Source organism: Dryas octopetala, chromosome 1 (assembly GCF_963921425.1).
Source record: "Dryas octopetala chromosome 1, drDryOcto1.1, whole genome shotgun sequence".
NCBI lineage: Eukaryota > Viridiplantae > Streptophyta > Magnoliopsida > Rosales > Rosaceae > Dryas > Dryas octopetala.
Window position 1 is genome coordinate 8,004,987 of NC_141366.1, and position 18,519 is coordinate 8,023,505.

Consider the following 18,519-nt stretch of genomic DNA (forward strand, 5'->3'; position numbering starts at 1 on the left):
GAATAAAAATATTATAAAGATTAAAAAAGCCAAGCATTGTTGTTTGATAATTGATGTGCATTGTGCTCAAAAAACAGGTCCCGCCTCCACATAGTGATATTCTACGTGCTTAGTTCTAACTCCAACATGTTTCATTGATTTTGCTATTCATCACTTAATTAGCCACAGATTTTTTTTTTTTTTCATTTATCTTTTCTAAATGAAAGCATCAGCTGCCATTGGATTCTAAATTTTCAAATCACATCATGGAAATTGGGTCCCACCCAACCCAATAATGGTAATAAGTGGTTTTTCAGTGTAGAGTGGGGGACATCCACATATGAATTAAAAGCCTGAAAGCTCAAAATAAAATTGGAGTTGATTGATAAATTTTGTCCCTACACGTGGCATTTTCATATGATGTGGTGTCTATTTTTTTTTTTTAATTAAAAAAAAAAAAAGCAAGCCAATTCTTATCTAAACAACCCATTAAAAGGATTGTCCACGATTTTATGGCACCATTCATTTCGAGCACTAGATTATATTCATTAGAATTGCGTATGGGACAAGCCGACAAGGGTTAGGTAAAGAACACTCTTGGATAGCAACTTGAAAAAAGATTCATATTGTTAATTTTTGGCCCAATAAACTTAAAAAGACCATTCAAACAAAACAAATAATAATAAAACACCCAAAGTTCCCAACAAAGAAATAAACAATAGCCAAAAAGTTCAAATGGAGGGAGCACTGGCACTTGTTAGCCATTTGGCTTATGAAGATTGCAAAAGCTATTTAAAATTCATCTCAAGATTTGATGATAACATGCATGCCCTCCAAATGCTCTCATGGGACACTTGATTAGGTTTAAAAAAATGCATTGAGTGTTGTATTGTGATTTTCTTCAACTATTTTATTTGCTAAGCCTTTTGTATGAGTATGAAGATCAATTCTAATGTTTCAAGGGTCGTATGTAAAATTCTAAAATAGATCTCTTTATGGACACATAAAAAATAAATTGTGCAAGTAAGTAACCATATATTTGTTAAGTGAAATAGGGAGTTACCTACATAAATCTTATATTAAAAAAATATCAAGATTATAATATGTGAAAATTTTTAACATATATTAAAATATGTAGGGCTTAACCATAAATTCATTAGAATTGAAATATCCTTCTACTTCTTATTAAAATATTAAAATGGATATCCACTAAGTAAAAATTAGAAACAAACTAACTTTATGTGCGAGAACTCACAATATCCAAAAAGTAGTAAGAGTTTATAACTTAGAGACTTGTACTAGAATTCCCAAAATCAAAATAATGTTGGTCTTTTCTTTCACCAACTTTCTAATATTTTCATTACTAATTAAGAAATCAAATTCTTTCCACTTGACAGTCTTGACTTGACTAATTAAGAAAATAAAGTCACTTTTGCTTCCCGATTCACATTTATTATCAATAAATTCGGAAACAACATTCAAGTAACATTTTTCATATAACTCAAAAAGCGCGCTTTCAAAAAGAATATACATGAAAAATATGAGGAAAAAGACACAAGAAATAAATCACAACCTAGTTTTAAAACAAAAACTTATTTTCAACAAATAGTTTTTAGCTATGGACTTCTTTTATTTTTTTTCTTTGCTCTCCAATTAAAAAAAAAAAAAAACAGAAAGGTAATAACTTGGTAGTTTTGAACCTATCCATTTTTCACACCCTCTATAAAAACAAAACTTTCCAAACACAGAAAGAACAAAAAATGAGAGAACACAAAAATAATTTCAACTCTCTCTTCCTGGAAAACGCTATCGTTCAAAGTTTCAAGTTTCAACCTTCAACCATCCCGAGCTAACACACGCCTCACCCATAATTGCCTCTCACTTTCACAACAATTTTCTGTGCATTTTTTTAATAGATCTAACATTGTCGACGACGACTGGCCTTGACTCCTATAAAACCGTGTCAAATTAATTCTCACATCCAAGAAATTGAGTCGCCTCTGCAAAACCAAATTCCCTGCTCTGTTTTTTCTTCTACAATTTTCACTGACCATGCCGCTTCCGTGGAAGAAGAACGGGGTGACCCGAATTTCCCAAATCGTCGCCGATTTCCAAAAGCCGAAACGGGGCGGTTCGCTTGTCGTCCAGACCGGCTTTCCCACCTCGCTCGTCGATCTCTTCGTGAAAAACCGGGATCGCTTGAGAAAACCGTCGAAGAAGCACAAGAAGAACAAGAACAAGAACGGGTCGGATGACCGGGTCACCGATCCGATCAGCACAACTTCTGATATGGGTTCGAGCCATTCGACAATCTCCGTGAGACCCAGTTCGCCCAAGGTCGAGAATTTGATCCCCAAGGAAGGTGATCATGGTGTTGAAGAAAATGGGTTTCGGTTGTCGGCTGAAATGGGTGAAACCCATGTCGAGAACCGTGTTGTTGATGCTGAGAAATGTGTGGGCGGTGGGGATTCGAGTGTGGTTTTGTTGTCGGTGTTGAAGGTGTTTGCGGTGGTGGTTTTGGCTTTGAGTACCAAGAAGCTCGCTGTTGGGATCACATTGTCTGCGTTTTTGCTTATATTTCTCGAATTCGTGGGTAAGCATTTGGTTTGTCGTTTGAAACCGTGTTCGAAACCGAAAGCGGCTTTGCAAAGTGTAGCTCAAAGGGTCTCTGCCTCTCCATTGGTTTTGAAAGGTGTTGATGAGAGTGAGGATAAGAAGGGGGAGATTGTACAAGAAAAGACTGAGGCTGTTCTGTTTGAATTGCTTGATATAGAGATTGAATCAGACTCTTCTAATGAAGAGCCTAACAATAATAGCGGAAGGGATTGTATCGATAGTACTGCTAGTCAAGTAACTTTGCTTGAGTTTCTTAGTGCAGATGATAAAAAGTGGAAGGTGGTGGGGGATGGTGAAGATGGAGATGAATCAAAAGGCGGTAAGATTAAGTTTAGCAAAAGTGCTAAGATTAAAGCAAAACTTGTGAAGAAATTTGTGTCTAAGAAGTTGCGTAGAAAGAGTAAGAAACATGGGTCGGAGCCTTTCAGTGATGTTTCTAGTTACACCGGAGATGATGAAGCAGAGGGGTCTGAAGAACAACAAGACCAAAAAGATGCGATACCAGAGGAACAGGAAGAACGAAAAGATTCGATACAAGAGGAACAAGAAAGCGAAAACATGTCATTGTTGTCACTAAATGCCGAAGAGAAGTGTGAAAAACAAGGAGCAGATGGAGTTTCTGATCATGGCAGTGAAACATCATTGATTGTTGAAAAGAAGGAAGGAGGAAGAAAAGGGAATTGTGGGTATCTGATTCTGTTTCTAGTAGTGCTGACTGGACTTTTCGGAGGTCGGATTGTGGCCCTGTTGCTTACAATCCCTTGCTGTTTTATGTTGGAACTCCTAGAAGATTGATGAACATGCCCATGATAAGGTCTTCTGTACCAATCTCAAGTTAGATTCTGGGGTTGTTATAGTGATGTCTTGTTTTGCTTCTCATCAGCCTCAAATTGTAGTCTGAATGCGAAAGTTTCCAACTTTTCCCGTTGGCAACCCAACTTGAGGTGTTGTACTCTAAACTGTAAATTGTTACAGATACAAATCATAGCATATGGTTTTTGTTTCCTAGTATTGATTTTGTTTATTGTGATTGTCAAATCACTTTTTCATTGTATCTGTTGTTCTGCTGTGGACTGGGTGTAGAAAATATTGGCCAAAGCCACTCGCTTATACCAAAATTTTTGAGCAACTTTGTTACCTGTTTTTCTTATACTTTCTGAGACCATGTTTCAGAGAATTCTAAATTGAAATCTTCTAATAGGGTAGAGTTGAGGTGGTATAAGCTTCTAATTATTTCATCTTTAAGAGGTTTAGAAGAGGATTGGAAAAGTTGAATGCAAGTAAGTTGGGTTGATGTGAAAAAGAATGATGATACTAGAAGAGGGGGGCGTCAGGAGAAAAATTCTGCATTTATAGTTGATTTTCTGTTCAACTTGGTCAGGGGATTCACAGAAACATGTTGTCCATGGAGTTAGGACTCATTGCTTTCAATGCTCTTAACCATGTATCGACTTTTTATTCTAATTTCTGCATTGCTATTTGGAATTTCCTCTTTATGCTTTATGTCCAGGCACCTGTAATATCATTGCTTTAAAAAAAAAATATATATATATTTGAACAGGGAACCAGCATCTGGAAGATACTCATGAACCTATGCTCCACCTTCTTTAATTTAGTACCATTTGCTGCGGTCTTTCATTCCATTCTTGAGAGATTTTGACTTGATTGCTCACTTACCATATTGTTACCAAATTCCTTTCTTTTTATAACACTACATTGGGGACTGATATCTGGATTCCTGGCTCTTTGCTCTAATTGATTCTTGATGATTCTTCTTGTCTCTGCAACTTTCAGTTTATTGACCTTTTTATTTGGTTTTACCACCCACTTCCCATCATCAGTCTTTCCATAGGCAGCAATGCATGCGCTAATGAAGTCCTTTGCCTGATATGAGAACCCTGCTCTGAAAGAGATCAACTAGACAGCAGAAGTGCTCAATCTATGTGATTAAGGTAACTTCCCACCATCTCATGAACAATTGGCAACCTCTATTTACTTGCCCTGAATGACAGTCTACTGTTAACAGAACAAGTAGTTGATTTGTGGATTGTTTGAAATTGTTTCTGCAAATTAAGCTCTTATTTGAAATCTCAGTTTGGTTCAGTGAAGTCAATTATTGTGGAACTCATACCTACCCTATATCAATGGTAATTCATAAGCAGTAATCCATTGTTTCACTAGTTCTACTACTATACTACCTGTCAATGAAAAACAGATGAAAGGAAATGATATCTTCTACAAGTGGCACATAGAAATGAATCAAGATTTGAGACATAAATGACATTGAGGACTTACTTTTTCAAAGAATTCCAAACAAAAGCATTCCATTTTCATGGAGATTCTTCTACAAACCAACTCACTAGATACAAATAATCATTTGATTTCCATGGAGATGTTAACACGCACTTCTACAAATCTAACTCACAAGATGCAAATCACTAGCATCAATAGGAGGGGTGATATGAATCAGAAATTCTTTCCCATGGAAATCATCTAAAATTGTGCCTGAAGACGACTAATTACGGATTTCTCCACCTGGAAAGCCTTGGCCAGAACATTGTCAGAAATTGATGGATTGGCTCCAAACACAGCATTAGAAATAGTGATGACTCCAGGGTTTTGGCTGCTCAAAGAAGAGAGTGAAACAGCCTTTCCATTTCCCACATTTTGCTGGAAGTGAACTAGTCCAACAGGGAACACAAACACATCACCCTTTTTAAGGACCTTGGAGATGAGCTTGTTGTCTGGATTGGAGGTCACAAAACCAACATAGAGGCTACCTCTTAAGACTGTAAGAATCTCGGTGGCGCGAGGATGAGTGTGGGGAGGGATTACACCCCATGGTGCATAGTCAATGCGAGCCAGTGAGATGCCAAGGGTGTTGAGTCCTGGAATTTGAGCCACATTCACTGGGGTGACACTGCCACCAACAGGGTTTGAAGTGTTGCCAGCTTTGTGAAGCCCTGCGAAGTAGAAATGCTCAGCCTGTGCTAGCTTGGAGTCCAAGCAAGGTAGGCCATTCACTCTTGTCACTGTGATGCACAATCATAATTGACAAACCAACACAAAAGTTAAAGCATTGAAGGATTGAGTATGAAGAAGAAGAATATTTACATATTTCTAAGTGAAAATTAAAGCTTATTGTAGCATAAATGAACATAACATTTTGAGACCAACCTGAGCTAGTAGTGTCAGCAATGCAGAAATCTTGCAATGGACTAGGCTCAAAGGCAATGACCACAGCACATGTCATGGCTAGGAAAGTCAATAGCAAAATTTGGTTTGCCATCTTAATTTTTCTCCCTCTTTTATGAGATAAGATTATGAAGTTAATTATGGCAAATGAAAAATTGAAAGGATTGAGTGAGTGAGAGAGATGTGAAGCAATTGATGTACCAACTAGGTTATTTATAGAGAAGGTAGAAGTAGCTGAATGAGTATGAAGAACAAACACATAGAATAGAAAAAGGTGCCGGCCTTGCATTATAGACACTGGAAAAGTCTTGAACGTTCAGTTAAAGCTAAATTTCAACATATGGCACATCCATTAAATCCAAAATTTGTTCAAAGATTTATTCTTCTCTTATTTTTTTTTTATTCAATAAATACTCATCATGCATAGGTTAAACATATCAAGCCATAGCATCATGCTAAAACATTTGGGTCCAATTTACTTGACTTGGGTTCAAAGAACACATGTAAAGAAATTGTGTAAAGGCACATCTTTCTTTTTGTTTAGACACCCTTCCCCGGCTGGGGCTGATATGGTCTGATTATTACCAGTTATTTTCCCGGTAAATTGTCCACTTTCTGGCCAGCTTTTTCCCAAGACTAAGTCACACTGTGAGAAGGATGATTGTAAACTGTAAAGTAATGAAGGTTATCTTCATCTTTATGAAAATTAGTAGTGTGGACTCATTCTTTCAGAGGCGAATTCAAACCATCATTTTTTTAACTTGATTGATGCAATTTCTAGCTGCATGTTCTGCAATTTTAGAGGCAAAGGCATTTTTTTATCGCTACTGGCCTGAGGCAAAGAAGAATTGGGTACTTGGTTGTTCCATGGATAAGGACTATATATGTGCTGCTTGCAGAGACATTATGGTATTTCACTGTGTTTTCTGTAGCATTTGAACTCCAAAATTTATAGTTAAATGTGAAGATAAGGCTGTAAAAGTTATCAAGTTCTGTTTTTTTCCTTTTTGCCAGTAGCATGAGCTCTGGTAGTTGAATACATGGAGCTGGAGGGCATGGAGGAGTCGGCTACTGCAAACTTTCATGTAGTCATGTAGATTTGTGTCTCTTCTGGCAACAGTGTATATGTTTTTCTTTTCTCTCTTTTATCTTTTGTCAAACGCATATACAGATGGATTATGGATTAGAGACCAATATATAATTCTATGATCATGAAGATGAAGATAATCTATCTGAAACGATATCTTTGGCAATCTATTAATATGAGTGCAAATTAATATTATATATAGATAGGAAGCTTCATCAGAAGCCTGCAGGGTCATACAAAATCTTAAGGGAAACTGAAGAGTACTGCCTAATTGTGTCAATACTTCACAAACAAGTATAATAATTTCTTAACTAGAAGTTTGTAACTCATGATCTACAACTGTTTTTGATGGCTACCAATCTCTTTTATCCTTGTCCTCTTGGAAGCCATTGACCTATACGAGCTCTCCATTGAAGAGCTTCAATTCCCAATGAGCCAGCTTTCAGGACTGGCTGTTGCAGAGACAATTTAATACAGAGAATATCTGATTATGCCTTCTCAGATTGTCAAAACTTTGCGGCCATGGCATAAGGTTACAACTTACAAGTGAAGAGGGGATACAGAGTTGATAAGCTAAGTTGCTAACCATTTAGTTACAACTTACAAGGGGTTTTCCATTTGATCATTCTGGACTTCTTTTGATTTCCATTTAATTATGAATGAAAGCGAAGAAGATCAAGAAGAAGAGAAAGAAGATATGGGAAACCCACATGCTGAGACTTGCGAGAGCCTTAAATTGAGTAGAGCAAGCCCTGTGAGAGAAAGTAGAAGTATAGAAGCTCCCTATATAATATACATAGTTGACGTTGGTGTATGGAAGCAATTAAATGTGTATACTTTAAAACAGATATTTGCATGGGATATTTTTGCCGCCCCAAGAAGGGTCATGTCATATGCACATGAGTCATGTGCATATGCAATTACTTGCAGGCTTGCAGCCAACTGTCTCAACTCTGAATGGTTGCACATGTGAAGCCAAAGTTGTTCAAGCTGAGGCCTGTGCACATGCCACGAAACAAAATAATAAATGAATAATAAATGGCTGACTGCCTTTATTAGGCAGGTTTCTTTTTTTGGTAAAAAAATTAGGAAGGTTTCATTTTTGGTAAAAAAATTAGGAAGGTTTCATTTTTATGGTAAAAAAATTAGGTAGGTTATTTTATTGGCAAGATGCCAAGAACATTAGGCAGGTTATTTTGTTGGTAAGAACATTAGGCAAGATGAAATGGTCAATTTTTAATAACTATTTAATGACAAATTGATTTAATGAATGATACTCAGTTTTTTATTTATCAAAAGTTATTCCTAGACTAAATCGTAGCTCAAAATTTACCAATACTAATTGTTAATAATAAAAGAAAGAGCAAATTACAATTTAGGACCTCAACTTTACATGTTGTTTCAACTTAGTACCCCAACTTTGAAAACTTGCAAAAAAGTACCTCAACTTTTATTTTGTGTCAAAATAGTACCTCCGTTAGTTTTTCCGTTAAATAAACTGTTATTTGCTGACGTGGAAGGGGTATTTTCGTCTTTTTCTCTAAATTTAAAAAATAATAATATTTTAAAAAAATTTTGAATAAAAAAATTTCTAAAAATAATTAAATAAAAAAATTTCAAAAAAAAAAAAAACCCTTTCCATGCTCTACGCCCATCCCCTCCTCTTCCCCGCCCCCACACAGCCAGCCCCCCACTCCCCCCACCCATCCCCTCCCTCCTCCTCCTCTTCCCCACCCCCACCGAGCCAGCCCCCCAGCCATCCTCCCCCTCTCCCTGCCCCGACCCACCCTCTCCCCCACCCCAGTCCCAGCCATCCTTACTCATTCTGTCTCAACCCCCCACGCCGGTGAGAGAGGTCGATTCAATATTGGCCGTCAGATGCGTGGACTTTAACTCGGGCTCATCACTTTGCCGGAGGAGGAGGAAGGGCCAAGGGAGCTCCGTCGCCAACCTCCGTCCACCAGCCTCAAGCCACTGCGTCATCGCAGGCCGAGCCAAACGGCGTCGTCAGTGTCAAGAACATGCCGGCGCGGTCGTCGATCCCTAACCCGAGCCCGTGGCCAAGCCCCTACCCGCACGGCGTAGCTGCCAGGTCGCTGCCGGCGGGGGTGTCGCCTTCTCCAGCCAGGTCGTCGACGCCGGGGAAGTTCTTCCGGTGGAGGTTCGCGCCTCCTCTCTAGCGAAGCGTTTCGGGCAGGCGAAGCCGAAGCAGAGCCCGATTCCTGAGGAGGAGGTGCGACGGGACTGGGGTGGGGGAGTGGGGGGCTGGCTGGGTCGGGGCAGGGAGAGGGGGAGGATGGCTGGGGGCAAGCTGGGTGGGGGCGAGGAGGAGGAGGGAGGGGATGGGTGGGGGGAGTGAGGGGCTGGCTGTGTGGGGGCGGGGAGGAGGAGGGGATGGCTGGGGGGCGGGGAAGGGAGGGGGGATGGGCATGGGGCATGGAAAGGATTTTTTTTTATTTTTTTGAAATTTTTTTATTTAATTATTTTTAGAAATTTTTTTATTCAAAAATTTTTTAAAATATTATTATTTTTTAAATTTAGAGAAAAAGACGAAAATACCCCTTCCACGTCAGCAAATAACAGTTTATTTAACGGAAAAACTAACGGAGGTACTATTTTGCAAGTTTTCAAAGTTGGGGTACTAAGTTGAAACAACATGTAAAATTGAGGTACTAAATTATAATTTGCTCTAAAAGAAAAAGTTGGAAAAGTCAATTTCAGCTCTAAGCCTCTAACTCAATTGGATATTTGGATTCAAGTAAACTCTACATATTTCGGTCCATGTTTCCATAAATCGAACCATCTTAGATATTAAAAATAAAAATAAAAAGTATTAAACATATTTTTTAGAAAAAAAGAGAAAAAGTTAAAAAAATGAAAAAGAAATAAAAATTGGTGGCTGTCAATGGCAATTGGCAAGTGGGCAATAGCTGAAAGTGAATGTGAGGCAAAGCTGTGATTTCGAAGGCAAATTTGATTTCTGCTCCAAATACGTTGACCTCGCTTCTTCTTATACACATTCCCATCACGAGTTTGGGTTTCTCTGAGCTTCAAAACAAACTCCGGAGATTTCGAACCTTTGGTCAATCTTTTGGGGGTTCCCACGACCCCAGAGCTCCCAGGTTGGTCCTGCATTGCTCTGAAAAAGTTTGGTACTTGTATTTTTTTTTTTGTATATTTTTTCTGTTTGGTTACTCAGAAAATTGTGAACTTGTGTAGAAATTCTTGAAGTTTCTGTGAAAATTTGATCTGGGTTTTGTCAAATTATAATGGTTTTGGTTATTTTTAAACTGGGTTATTGTGGAAATGAGAATTACATGTATATTATTTGCATTGCTCTGCTGAGCGTCTCTGTTTTGGTTTCTTTTTTCTTTCCTGCATTGTTTTTCTCGATGGATTTTTAATAATAAAACTCAAAAATGCATGAATTTATTTTCCTGGTATTTGAATTCAGTTTCCTTTGTTACAAAATAATCTTGTGTCTTTCTTGAATTATATGCAATATGTAGAAACATCCGTGAATGCTCAGATTCGTTGCTCACATGAAACCATTGTGTTAATAATAATTGATGTCTAGCGTTCAAACTGTTGTAGTTATTATTATTGTATGACTACAAGTCTACAACAGATGTGCTTTGCTTAAGACTGAAATGAAATCGAGATAGATATAACCTTCAAAAATAAAAATGATTTGTCACTTGCACAGATTCTAGTAAGTTGCTTTGTGGGCATCTTCCTGAATTCTTTTCACGCTAAAAAATGAGGGAGAAGAAAAATAAGGGGAAAAAACCCAACAAGAATGTACCAGTTCAATGGATTAAAGTGTACCACCAGCACTTATAGTGCACAATCACATAGATTTTCTGTTTTCCTAATTCATCTGCACAGCCAGCTTAAAAAAAGTATATTTAACTCTAAAAATCTCATCTATCTAACAACTCAAGCCATTTGGATATATTTTCTTATTTCTAGTTTCTTCTATTTAGACATTTCTGTATTCTTTAGCCTTTTAAACTTGTGCTGTTAAATATTTTTGGTTTAACTTTCCATTAGATACTGGATTGGAGAACCTATAAATGTTGTCCGTTTTAGTGATTTCATTTAAAATATACCATGTTAATGATGTGAATTTGACTCCATCTGTCATCAAGTTAGCATAATGTGTTTAAGTACAAAGAATCATGTTTATTAAAGATCTCATTTAAAACCCTTATTACTTATATGATGTGAGAAGTATAAATTTACTGATGTAGGTTTTCTTTCCTGTTTACTTACGTTTTTTAATTAATTTTATTGCAACTCCAGTTAGGTAAGAAGGTCCCAAGATGGTCAGTAAACCTTTTACTGTGGACTTGAATAAGCCTATTGTCTTCCAGGTTAGCTTGACTTCCTTCTTGACATGTACTTGCATATGCAAATAGCTCCCAATTAGGCATTAGCTGATCCCATTCACAATCATACATGCACTCACTCACATAAACATAGACATATTGCAATTGATGATGATATATAGAAATGGAAACTGCCATCCTTTTTCTTTTGTCCTTTTCTTTTCTGTGACAAAATTATCATCCTGTAATTCTTAGTCGTAACCACTTCTTTTTGTACTATTTGCCCCTTTAAAAGTTTCAAAATAAAAGCATCATCCTGCCATTTCCACTTATTTTTGGACTATTTCCCTTAAACTTGGCATGTTATAATCTAGAACACTTAATTTAAAAATTAATTCCACCAAGTTAGATATAGGGTTGGTTTTGAATTAATTCTGTTTTATTTTTGGTCATTTGTCTCACTTAATCTCATACAGAGGTGGAACTTTTACAGGTTGGCCATCTTGGGGAAGCTTATAATGAATGGGTTCACCAACCTATTGTTAGCAAGGAAGGCCCCAGAATTTTTGAAAATGACTTTCTTGAGGTGTGACTTTAAAATCTTGCATTCAAAAGCGTTACAAACAGGCGCACAATCACGACACATGAATATAACACAGATAAATAAGTACATCCAAATTTGATATATTGAGTTTTGCTATATAGTTATAAGTTATAACCATTGTACCTTACTTAAAATTAATACAACAAATGTGGACTTGGAAAACCTTATTTGAAGTAGGAACTATATTGATCAGAATTATGTGACCATCAGTATGAGACAGAAAATACTTTTGTATTGGAACTAAAGAACATCTGTTGATGATTATAGAATAGCAATTGAACACTAATGATATTCATCTTTCAAATCATAGTAAGTATGAGAGATTAATCTTGTTGACTCTAAAATCAGATGACCTGAGCTTAAACAAGTTAAAAGAAAATGTAGGCCAAATGTTTGTTTGCCAGTAAGAAAATTTCTAGAATTGATTCACCAAGCCGGTTACATGATGTACTTTTCTTGTTAGATCCATTATTTCGCAAGTTTAAAATTAAATTTTGGCAAACTTCTCGTATATGGATGTGGCTGCCCTGTGACTCATCAACTTGAAACAGCTCTTGACCCGGACAGCATGGTGGGTGATTCCACTTGTTTGGCTACCTGTAGTATCCTGGTTTGTTTCCATGTCTTTTCGAATGGGGCCTACTCCACCTCAGGTAGCTTTAACAGTGGTTGGTGGCATCTTCATTTGGACATTGGTGGAGTACACTTTGCATCGCTTCCTTTTCCACATCAAAACAACAAGCTATTGGTTGGTTCTCTATCTGTCTTCTCCCCCCTCTTCCTTCCCACTCCTCGGCGTATTGGCAGCATCACATTATTTATCATTTTTTGTAGGGGAAACACCTTACACTATCTTCTTCATGGCTGCCATCACAAGCACCCTATGGATGGAATGCGACTTGTTTTCCCCCCTGCAGCAGCAGCTATTCTAGCTGTGCCAGTATGTTCTATTTCACTACCTCAACTGCTATTCTTCGTCTTAAACATGTAGCAATTAATAGGGTGTCATTGTTCTGAGACAACATTGGTTTTACTGTAGCATGAATACTTTTTAACCAGGGCTAGGTGCAAATTTTGGGTCTGAGTAATTTGCTGCTGCATTTAAGTTTCACCCAGTTAAATTTTGTCTAAATGGGGAAAAGGTTTATATATGTTCTTCCCAATGAATAAACTATAAATTGTTCAAGAAAAAACTCATTCACTTAAAAAATTGACTCACACTCGTCAAGTTTGATTTTGATTCTTATATTTATGAAATTTGTGCTAGTTGATTTTTGGTATTTAATTGTTGAAATCTATATTAGAAGGGGGTAGACAGTAATATCTTTGCATATTATGTATTACTTGTGGATTTCATCTGCTGCTTCTGATATATCATGGTTTTCGACTACTAGATTTGGGCTGTGATAAAGCTTTTATCACCTCCATCAGTTGCTCATGCTTTGTTTGGAGGGGTCTTGTTGGGATATGTAATATATGATTGCACTCACTACTACCTTCACCATGGGAAGCCTTCTAAAGCATTGACGCAAGATCTGAAAGTAACAATTTTCGGAAACTGTTTTGTTTTCTTTTTCAATCCTGTTGTCTTCTCTCTTTCAGTCATCTATTTGACAGGACTGTCTGCATTTTTATGCCTTTACAAATATTTGTGTTTGTGTTTGACAGAGATATCACTTGAACCATCACTTCAGAGTTCAAAGTGAGGGATTTGGGATCACCTCATCCTTATGGGACAATGTTTTTGGAACAGCGCCTTCAACAAAAGCTGCCGATAAAATCAGGAGCTAGCAATTGCTGGCGGGCTTGGATTTTCTTGCTACTATTGTACTATTGTAGTAACTTGTAACCTTTGGGTCTGCTGTAACAATGTATTTGATCTTTCAGAATGTCCGAAGGAAAAGAGCTTAGATGGTCATTGGAGCTACCCTCCTCTTTCTCCTCTCTCCTCATCTTAATGGGTTGCTCCTCCTCATGATCACTGGTTAACTGGTTATCAAAAGCAGTAATACTAGATGACTAGAGGCATCAGAAAAGATTTGAGTGCAATTTGCTCCTCCTCATGATGCACCATACCACCCTTCAAATCATGCTAACATATTATGTTATGGTTGACCATAGTTGACCATAATCTACATATGCAATTGTTTTTAAAGGTGGTGAACAAGATTGAATTCTAAAATTTTTCTATATTTTGTAGTCACCAAATCACAGTGGGATGACAAATTTTGACTTTTTATAAACAAGTGACGAAGTATTTCATTGTTAGTCGGTGAAATAACTTCATTGAAACAAAGAGAACACTATATAAATAGAGATGAAAAAGTAAAGAAACAAAAAAAATAAAAAATAAAACTACCAACGTGCAATGGTTGGGAGTTGAAGCACCAATGGCGATGATTTGATTTCTTAAAACCAAAATATCAAATGTACCCAAAAGCCCAACCAATCCGTTTCAAGAAATTAGCAAGTCGGACCTACAAATCTTTTGACCCTACAGTTTTGACGGTCAAAAGCAAGTTCAGATTTAAATATGGATTGCTGACTTGTGTTGGAAATTCTCATTCAAATTATTATATGTGTATAATTATTAATTTTAAAAATTAAAATAATATTCTTTGATAAATTTGTAAGCAAAAAAAGAGAAATTTGTAACACTAACACACTAACACCGAATTAACGTAGAATAATTTTTCACATTAGAAAGGTGATAGGCCCAGTGGCCACTCTGTTCTCTGCCCAACTAAACCAAGGCTGTAATGCTGGAAGTGCCAGCCTGGCTACCGTTTGAAACTTGGAAGCCAACGTCAGGATCGCTGACTGATTCTTTGATACCCATACAAAAATCGACGGCCCAGATCTTTCCATCTCTTAAAACTGTATGCTTTCTGATTATTCCACATACGCGGAGATTTCCATCTCTTAAAACTGTATGCTTTCTGATAATCCACATACGCGGAGAGGAAGAGAGAGAGTTTGATTTTCCTCTGCCACTGCACCACTTGCCCTCAACGCTGATACCTCTTTCCACTGGTGGTGCTGGTGGTTCTGGTGGTTCTTACAGTGAGAGACAGAGACTGAGGGAGAGGAACAAGGGTCTTCTATTGGATTGGATCCGACCCGCGTTTTATAGGGTATATATTTGCTCTTACTCGTCTGATTTTAATGTTTCTTGTGCAATTCGTAGATCTGGGTCTGTTGGATTTTTTATTTTTTGCTTCGGAAAATTGTGGGTTTTGGAGGGGGTCGGTTACGTGCATTGTGGGTTTTTCTTCTTGAACAGTATGCTTCCTGATTCGATGATGTTGATGGGAAATTACGGGAAAAAGGGAAGAAAACATGAGTTTTGAGATTTTGTATGGTGTTGTCTGAGATATTCTGTTTGGCTGCTGGTAAATAGAAGGAAAAGGAATGACAGAGTGGGTTTTCAGTTTTGTAGTTGTTTTGGTTTAGTGGAAAAAGAAAAAAAAAAAAAAAGAATGGATCCCATCTTAAACGAGTTTGCTTTGTTCTCAAGATTCTTCTTTGTTTCTAATCATTTCCTTTAAAAACTGATTCGCAGAAAATGTTACTTTAGTTTGTGGTGCTGGTTAATCCTTCACCGTAATAAGAAAAATTTTGACAATTTGAAAAGTAATAGTTGTGGCCATTAGGCAGGTGTTAGTTTTCAGGTGGGAACAAGATAATTTTACTTTAAATTGTCCTTATCAGTCCCCATTAGACTAAGCCTCTGATAGTTTAATTATTGTAGCTCGAAACTAAAGTTTGATATCAGATAAACCCTAGATCTAGTATCTTGTAAACAAGATGATTTTGATGGTATTTTGTAGTCAATATAATGCCTGAAGATGTTTTCATAAAGGGATTTCTGTTGCACATAATAATGGATATCCACTTACAGTAGTGTTGCTGAAATTGGGCCAGAGATCATAACTTATCACATCTTACAAAGTCCTTATTTGTTCTTATCCAATCTTTCTTTTATGTGCTTGCTCCTTCAGCAGTGTTATAGGTGACAAGATGGTTGCACAGGACTTTCAAGTTGATTTGAATAAGGCCCTTGTATTCCAGGTAAGGTTGCATTGTCAAATGTTTTTAATTTTTTGTATTTGAGCCAATTATGTGCTTTTAATCACTGCATTGTGATGGACTGAAATGACTATATTGTTACATATATGTCCATTTAGATCTCGGAGTCATAAATATCGGAAATACCACTTTCATTGATTCTCAATAATGATTTTCAATTTTTTTCCTCAATATAAATTTATAATTGTGGATAAAATATTGAAAAATCTGCTAAGCAATAGCGGAATGGGTTAAGAAATACACAAGAATATGAAAAAGGCTTCACCTAGTCTGAAGATTTTCAGTCTATTTGCACTCCAAAAGTGATTGTTCGTCAATTCCTAGGGACATTTACTGCATATATTTGGCACCTCCTTTTCCTTCTTTGGCAGTTCCAAACGTGCATACATTTTCTCTTTAGAATTGCCTTTCTTTTTCCATAAATCTTGAGCAGCATGCTCTCTTTCCGTCTGTCTCACTTTATTGTATTTGATGGTTGTAATTAGTTTTATTATACATTTAACTATTGACAATCTTTCCCAGGTTGGCCATCTTGGAGAAGCGTATCAGGAGTGGGTTCACCAACCCATTGTTAGCAAGGAAGGCCCTCGATTTTTTGAAAATGATTTCTGGGAGGTACTGCCTGCCTCTTTGTTCATTGTTGGTACATAGTAATCCAATTGGCATAAGGTCATATGCATTTTCTCTATGTTTATGGATGTGCTTAGTTACTAGCTTAAACTATACTTTTTACTGAGAATTTGTAGAGCTCCACTTCTGACTCATTTTTACTGCTTGAAACAGTTCTTGACCCGCACGGTCTGGTGGGCAGTTCCTACCATATGGCTGCCAGTTGTGCTCTATTGTATCTCCATGTCTGTGCGGATGGGTCATACATTTCCTCAAATAGCTCTGATGGTTGTCGCTGGAATTTTTGTGTGGACATTGCTTGAATACACATTGCACCGCTTTCTCTTCCACATCGAAACAAAGAGCTACTGGTTAGTTTCTTATCTCTCTCTGTTATTCTTTTTTATATATTTTTTGTGTATATATACATACATTTTAAAAATCTTTGAGAATAATGTTTTAATTTTGTTCATATTGCTTTAGGGGGAACACCGTACATTATCTTCTTCATGGCTGCCACCATAAGCACCCAATGGATGGCTTGCGACTCGTTTTCCCTCCAGCTGCAACAGCTGTTTTATGCATTCCAGTATGTCTTTTCTTCCATATCCTTGTCACTATGCTTTGTTTAAGAATACAGTGGCAGACATGGTTAATGAACTTCCCAAGTCTTTGAGTAGTTGAATTCATTATTTTTTATTGGAAAGAAAAATTACATGCCCTACGTGGTAATATACCATGATACCTTGCCTTGAATTTGATTATATAGGATAGCTGAATAGTCTTCAAGCTTAAGATTGCATAGTATAGGTATGAAATTGTTCACTTGTGCTTGTATGAATTTTCTTTCCTATTGTTTAATCAAAAGAAGAAAAGAAAGCATTTCCAATTGTGACTCTACTTTGAATTGTTGCCAGTTCTGGAACTTGGTTAAGCTGATGTCCTCTCCTTCTGTTACTCCTGCTTTGTTTGGAGGTGGTTTATTGGGTTATGTGATGTATGATGTTACCCATTACTACCTTCATCATGGTCAGCCGTCAAGTGAGGTCCCTCGAAATCTGAAGGTAAAGATCAGTACATGTTTCATGTTTGCAGTAATTTTTAGTCTTGATCAGAAATTATAAATCTTTTGAGGGAACTGGTCAATGCTGACATGAATGAGGTGGTGTTTTGTTTGCTTGTTCTTGCAGAGATACCACTTGAATCATCACTTCAGGATCCAGGATAAAGGCTTTGGAATAACTTCAAGTCTGTGGGACAGGGTGTTTGGAACACTTCCTCAATCAAAAGCAGCCGGGAAAATTAGATAAATTTTGCTAGAGTAGCATCTTGTAATCGGTTAGGATAGCAAGAATCAGGGAATTCAACATATTTCGATTGCTAAATATTCTTATATAGTTGCTGTCTCCTAAATTTATTTGTCTCCAGGGTGGCATGTTATGGAGGTGTCAATTTTTGTGCTGCTGTCATGTGTAAATTACAATGATTCATTGTTTATGGAGGAGACTTGTTCTAGTTGTTTATATATTGCCTTTAAGTTCCTCTTCTTGCATTGCATGTTTTCTGAGACTTTTCCCGAAGTTTACTTTCTTGTATTTTTTGCCTTGGATTTTTGGTTTGACTTGTATTATGTTATCAGTGTCGGCCCTAAGTAAAACGATGATCATTGAGAATATTATGGCATATTACTAAACAAAGTCGTTCATTTAACTGCAACGAAATGCATGCGATTATGGGTTTAAAAGCTGCCCTCCATTTGGGTTTTCGTTATGTTATTCTTTAAGTGGTGGCTCCCAAGAATCAAGATGAGAATGAGTGTCTGATGGGAGAAATTCTTGAATATGATACAATCGTACATATTAAATTCTTGTCATATTGTATTTTGTGTATGTAATCAAGCGGTGCTTAGTAAGAAGTGCTTTGAGGATGGTTTACATTCCTGAATAAAAGTATAATTTCTCTCTTGATTAAAAAAGTGTGAAACATATCTCAAGTTCTCAACACTCAGC

The 18,519-nt window shown here is 37.0% G+C and overlaps 3 protein-coding genes and 1 pseudogene across 5 annotated transcripts; 3 read left to right on the top strand and 1 right to left on the bottom strand.

Annotated features, from left to right (window-relative positions):
- The first annotated feature begins 1,770 nt into the window (after positions 1 to 1,770).
- LOC147297273 (uncharacterized) lies at positions 1,771 to 3,603 on the top strand (annotated as a pseudogene).
- Positions 3,604 to 3,783: 180 nt separating this feature from the next.
- On the bottom strand, positions 3,784 to 7,062 carry LOC147297274 (putative germin-like protein 2-1). The gene is made up of 2 exons (XM_086233480.1): positions 5,754 to 7,062; positions 3,784 to 5,620 (listed from the first exon to the last, which is right to left on the bottom strand). Exons 1-2 carry the CDS (start codon positions 6,077 to 6,079, stop codon positions 5,089 to 5,091), a joined length of 858 nt encoding a protein of 285 aa, XP_086089606.1. The 5' UTR covers positions 6,080 to 7,062; the 3' UTR covers positions 3,784 to 5,088.
- Positions 7,063 to 9,840: 2,778 nt separating this feature from the next.
- On the top strand, positions 9,841 to 13,764 carry LOC147297275 (dihydroceramide fatty acyl 2-hydroxylase FAH1-like). Its single transcript, XM_086244631.1, has 7 exons — positions 9,841 to 9,999; positions 11,183 to 11,253; positions 11,702 to 11,794; positions 12,364 to 12,560; positions 12,647 to 12,752; positions 13,207 to 13,353; positions 13,481 to 13,764. Exons 2-7 carry the CDS (start codon positions 11,203 to 11,205, stop codon positions 13,601 to 13,603), a joined length of 717 nt encoding a protein of 238 aa, XP_086100757.1. The 5' UTR covers positions 9,841 to 9,999; positions 11,183 to 11,202; the 3' UTR covers positions 13,604 to 13,764.
- A 974-nt stretch (positions 13,765 to 14,738) lies between these two features.
- On the top strand, positions 14,739 to 18,033 carry LOC147297276 (dihydroceramide fatty acyl 2-hydroxylase FAH1-like). Of its 3 annotated transcripts, none has more exons than XM_086241928.1 (7): positions 14,739 to 14,946; positions 15,817 to 15,883; positions 16,424 to 16,516; positions 16,685 to 16,881; positions 16,994 to 17,099; positions 17,428 to 17,574; positions 17,701 to 18,033. In XM_086241928.1, the coding sequence occupies exons 2-7, from the start codon at positions 15,833 to 15,835 to the stop codon at positions 17,818 to 17,820; spliced, it is 714 nt and encodes a 237-aa protein (XP_086098054.1). In that variant the 5' UTR covers positions 14,739 to 14,946; positions 15,817 to 15,832; the 3' UTR covers positions 17,821 to 18,033. The 3 variants fall into 3 exon arrangements, with proteins under 3 accessions (XP_086098054.1, XP_086098049.1, XP_086098060.1); XM_086241923.1 differs by having other exon boundaries at positions 14,740 to 14,946; positions 15,814 to 15,883; XM_086241934.1 differs by lacking the exon at positions 14,739 to 14,946 and having other exon boundaries at positions 16,424 to 16,544.
- Positions 18,034 to 18,519: the final 486 nt, after the last annotated feature.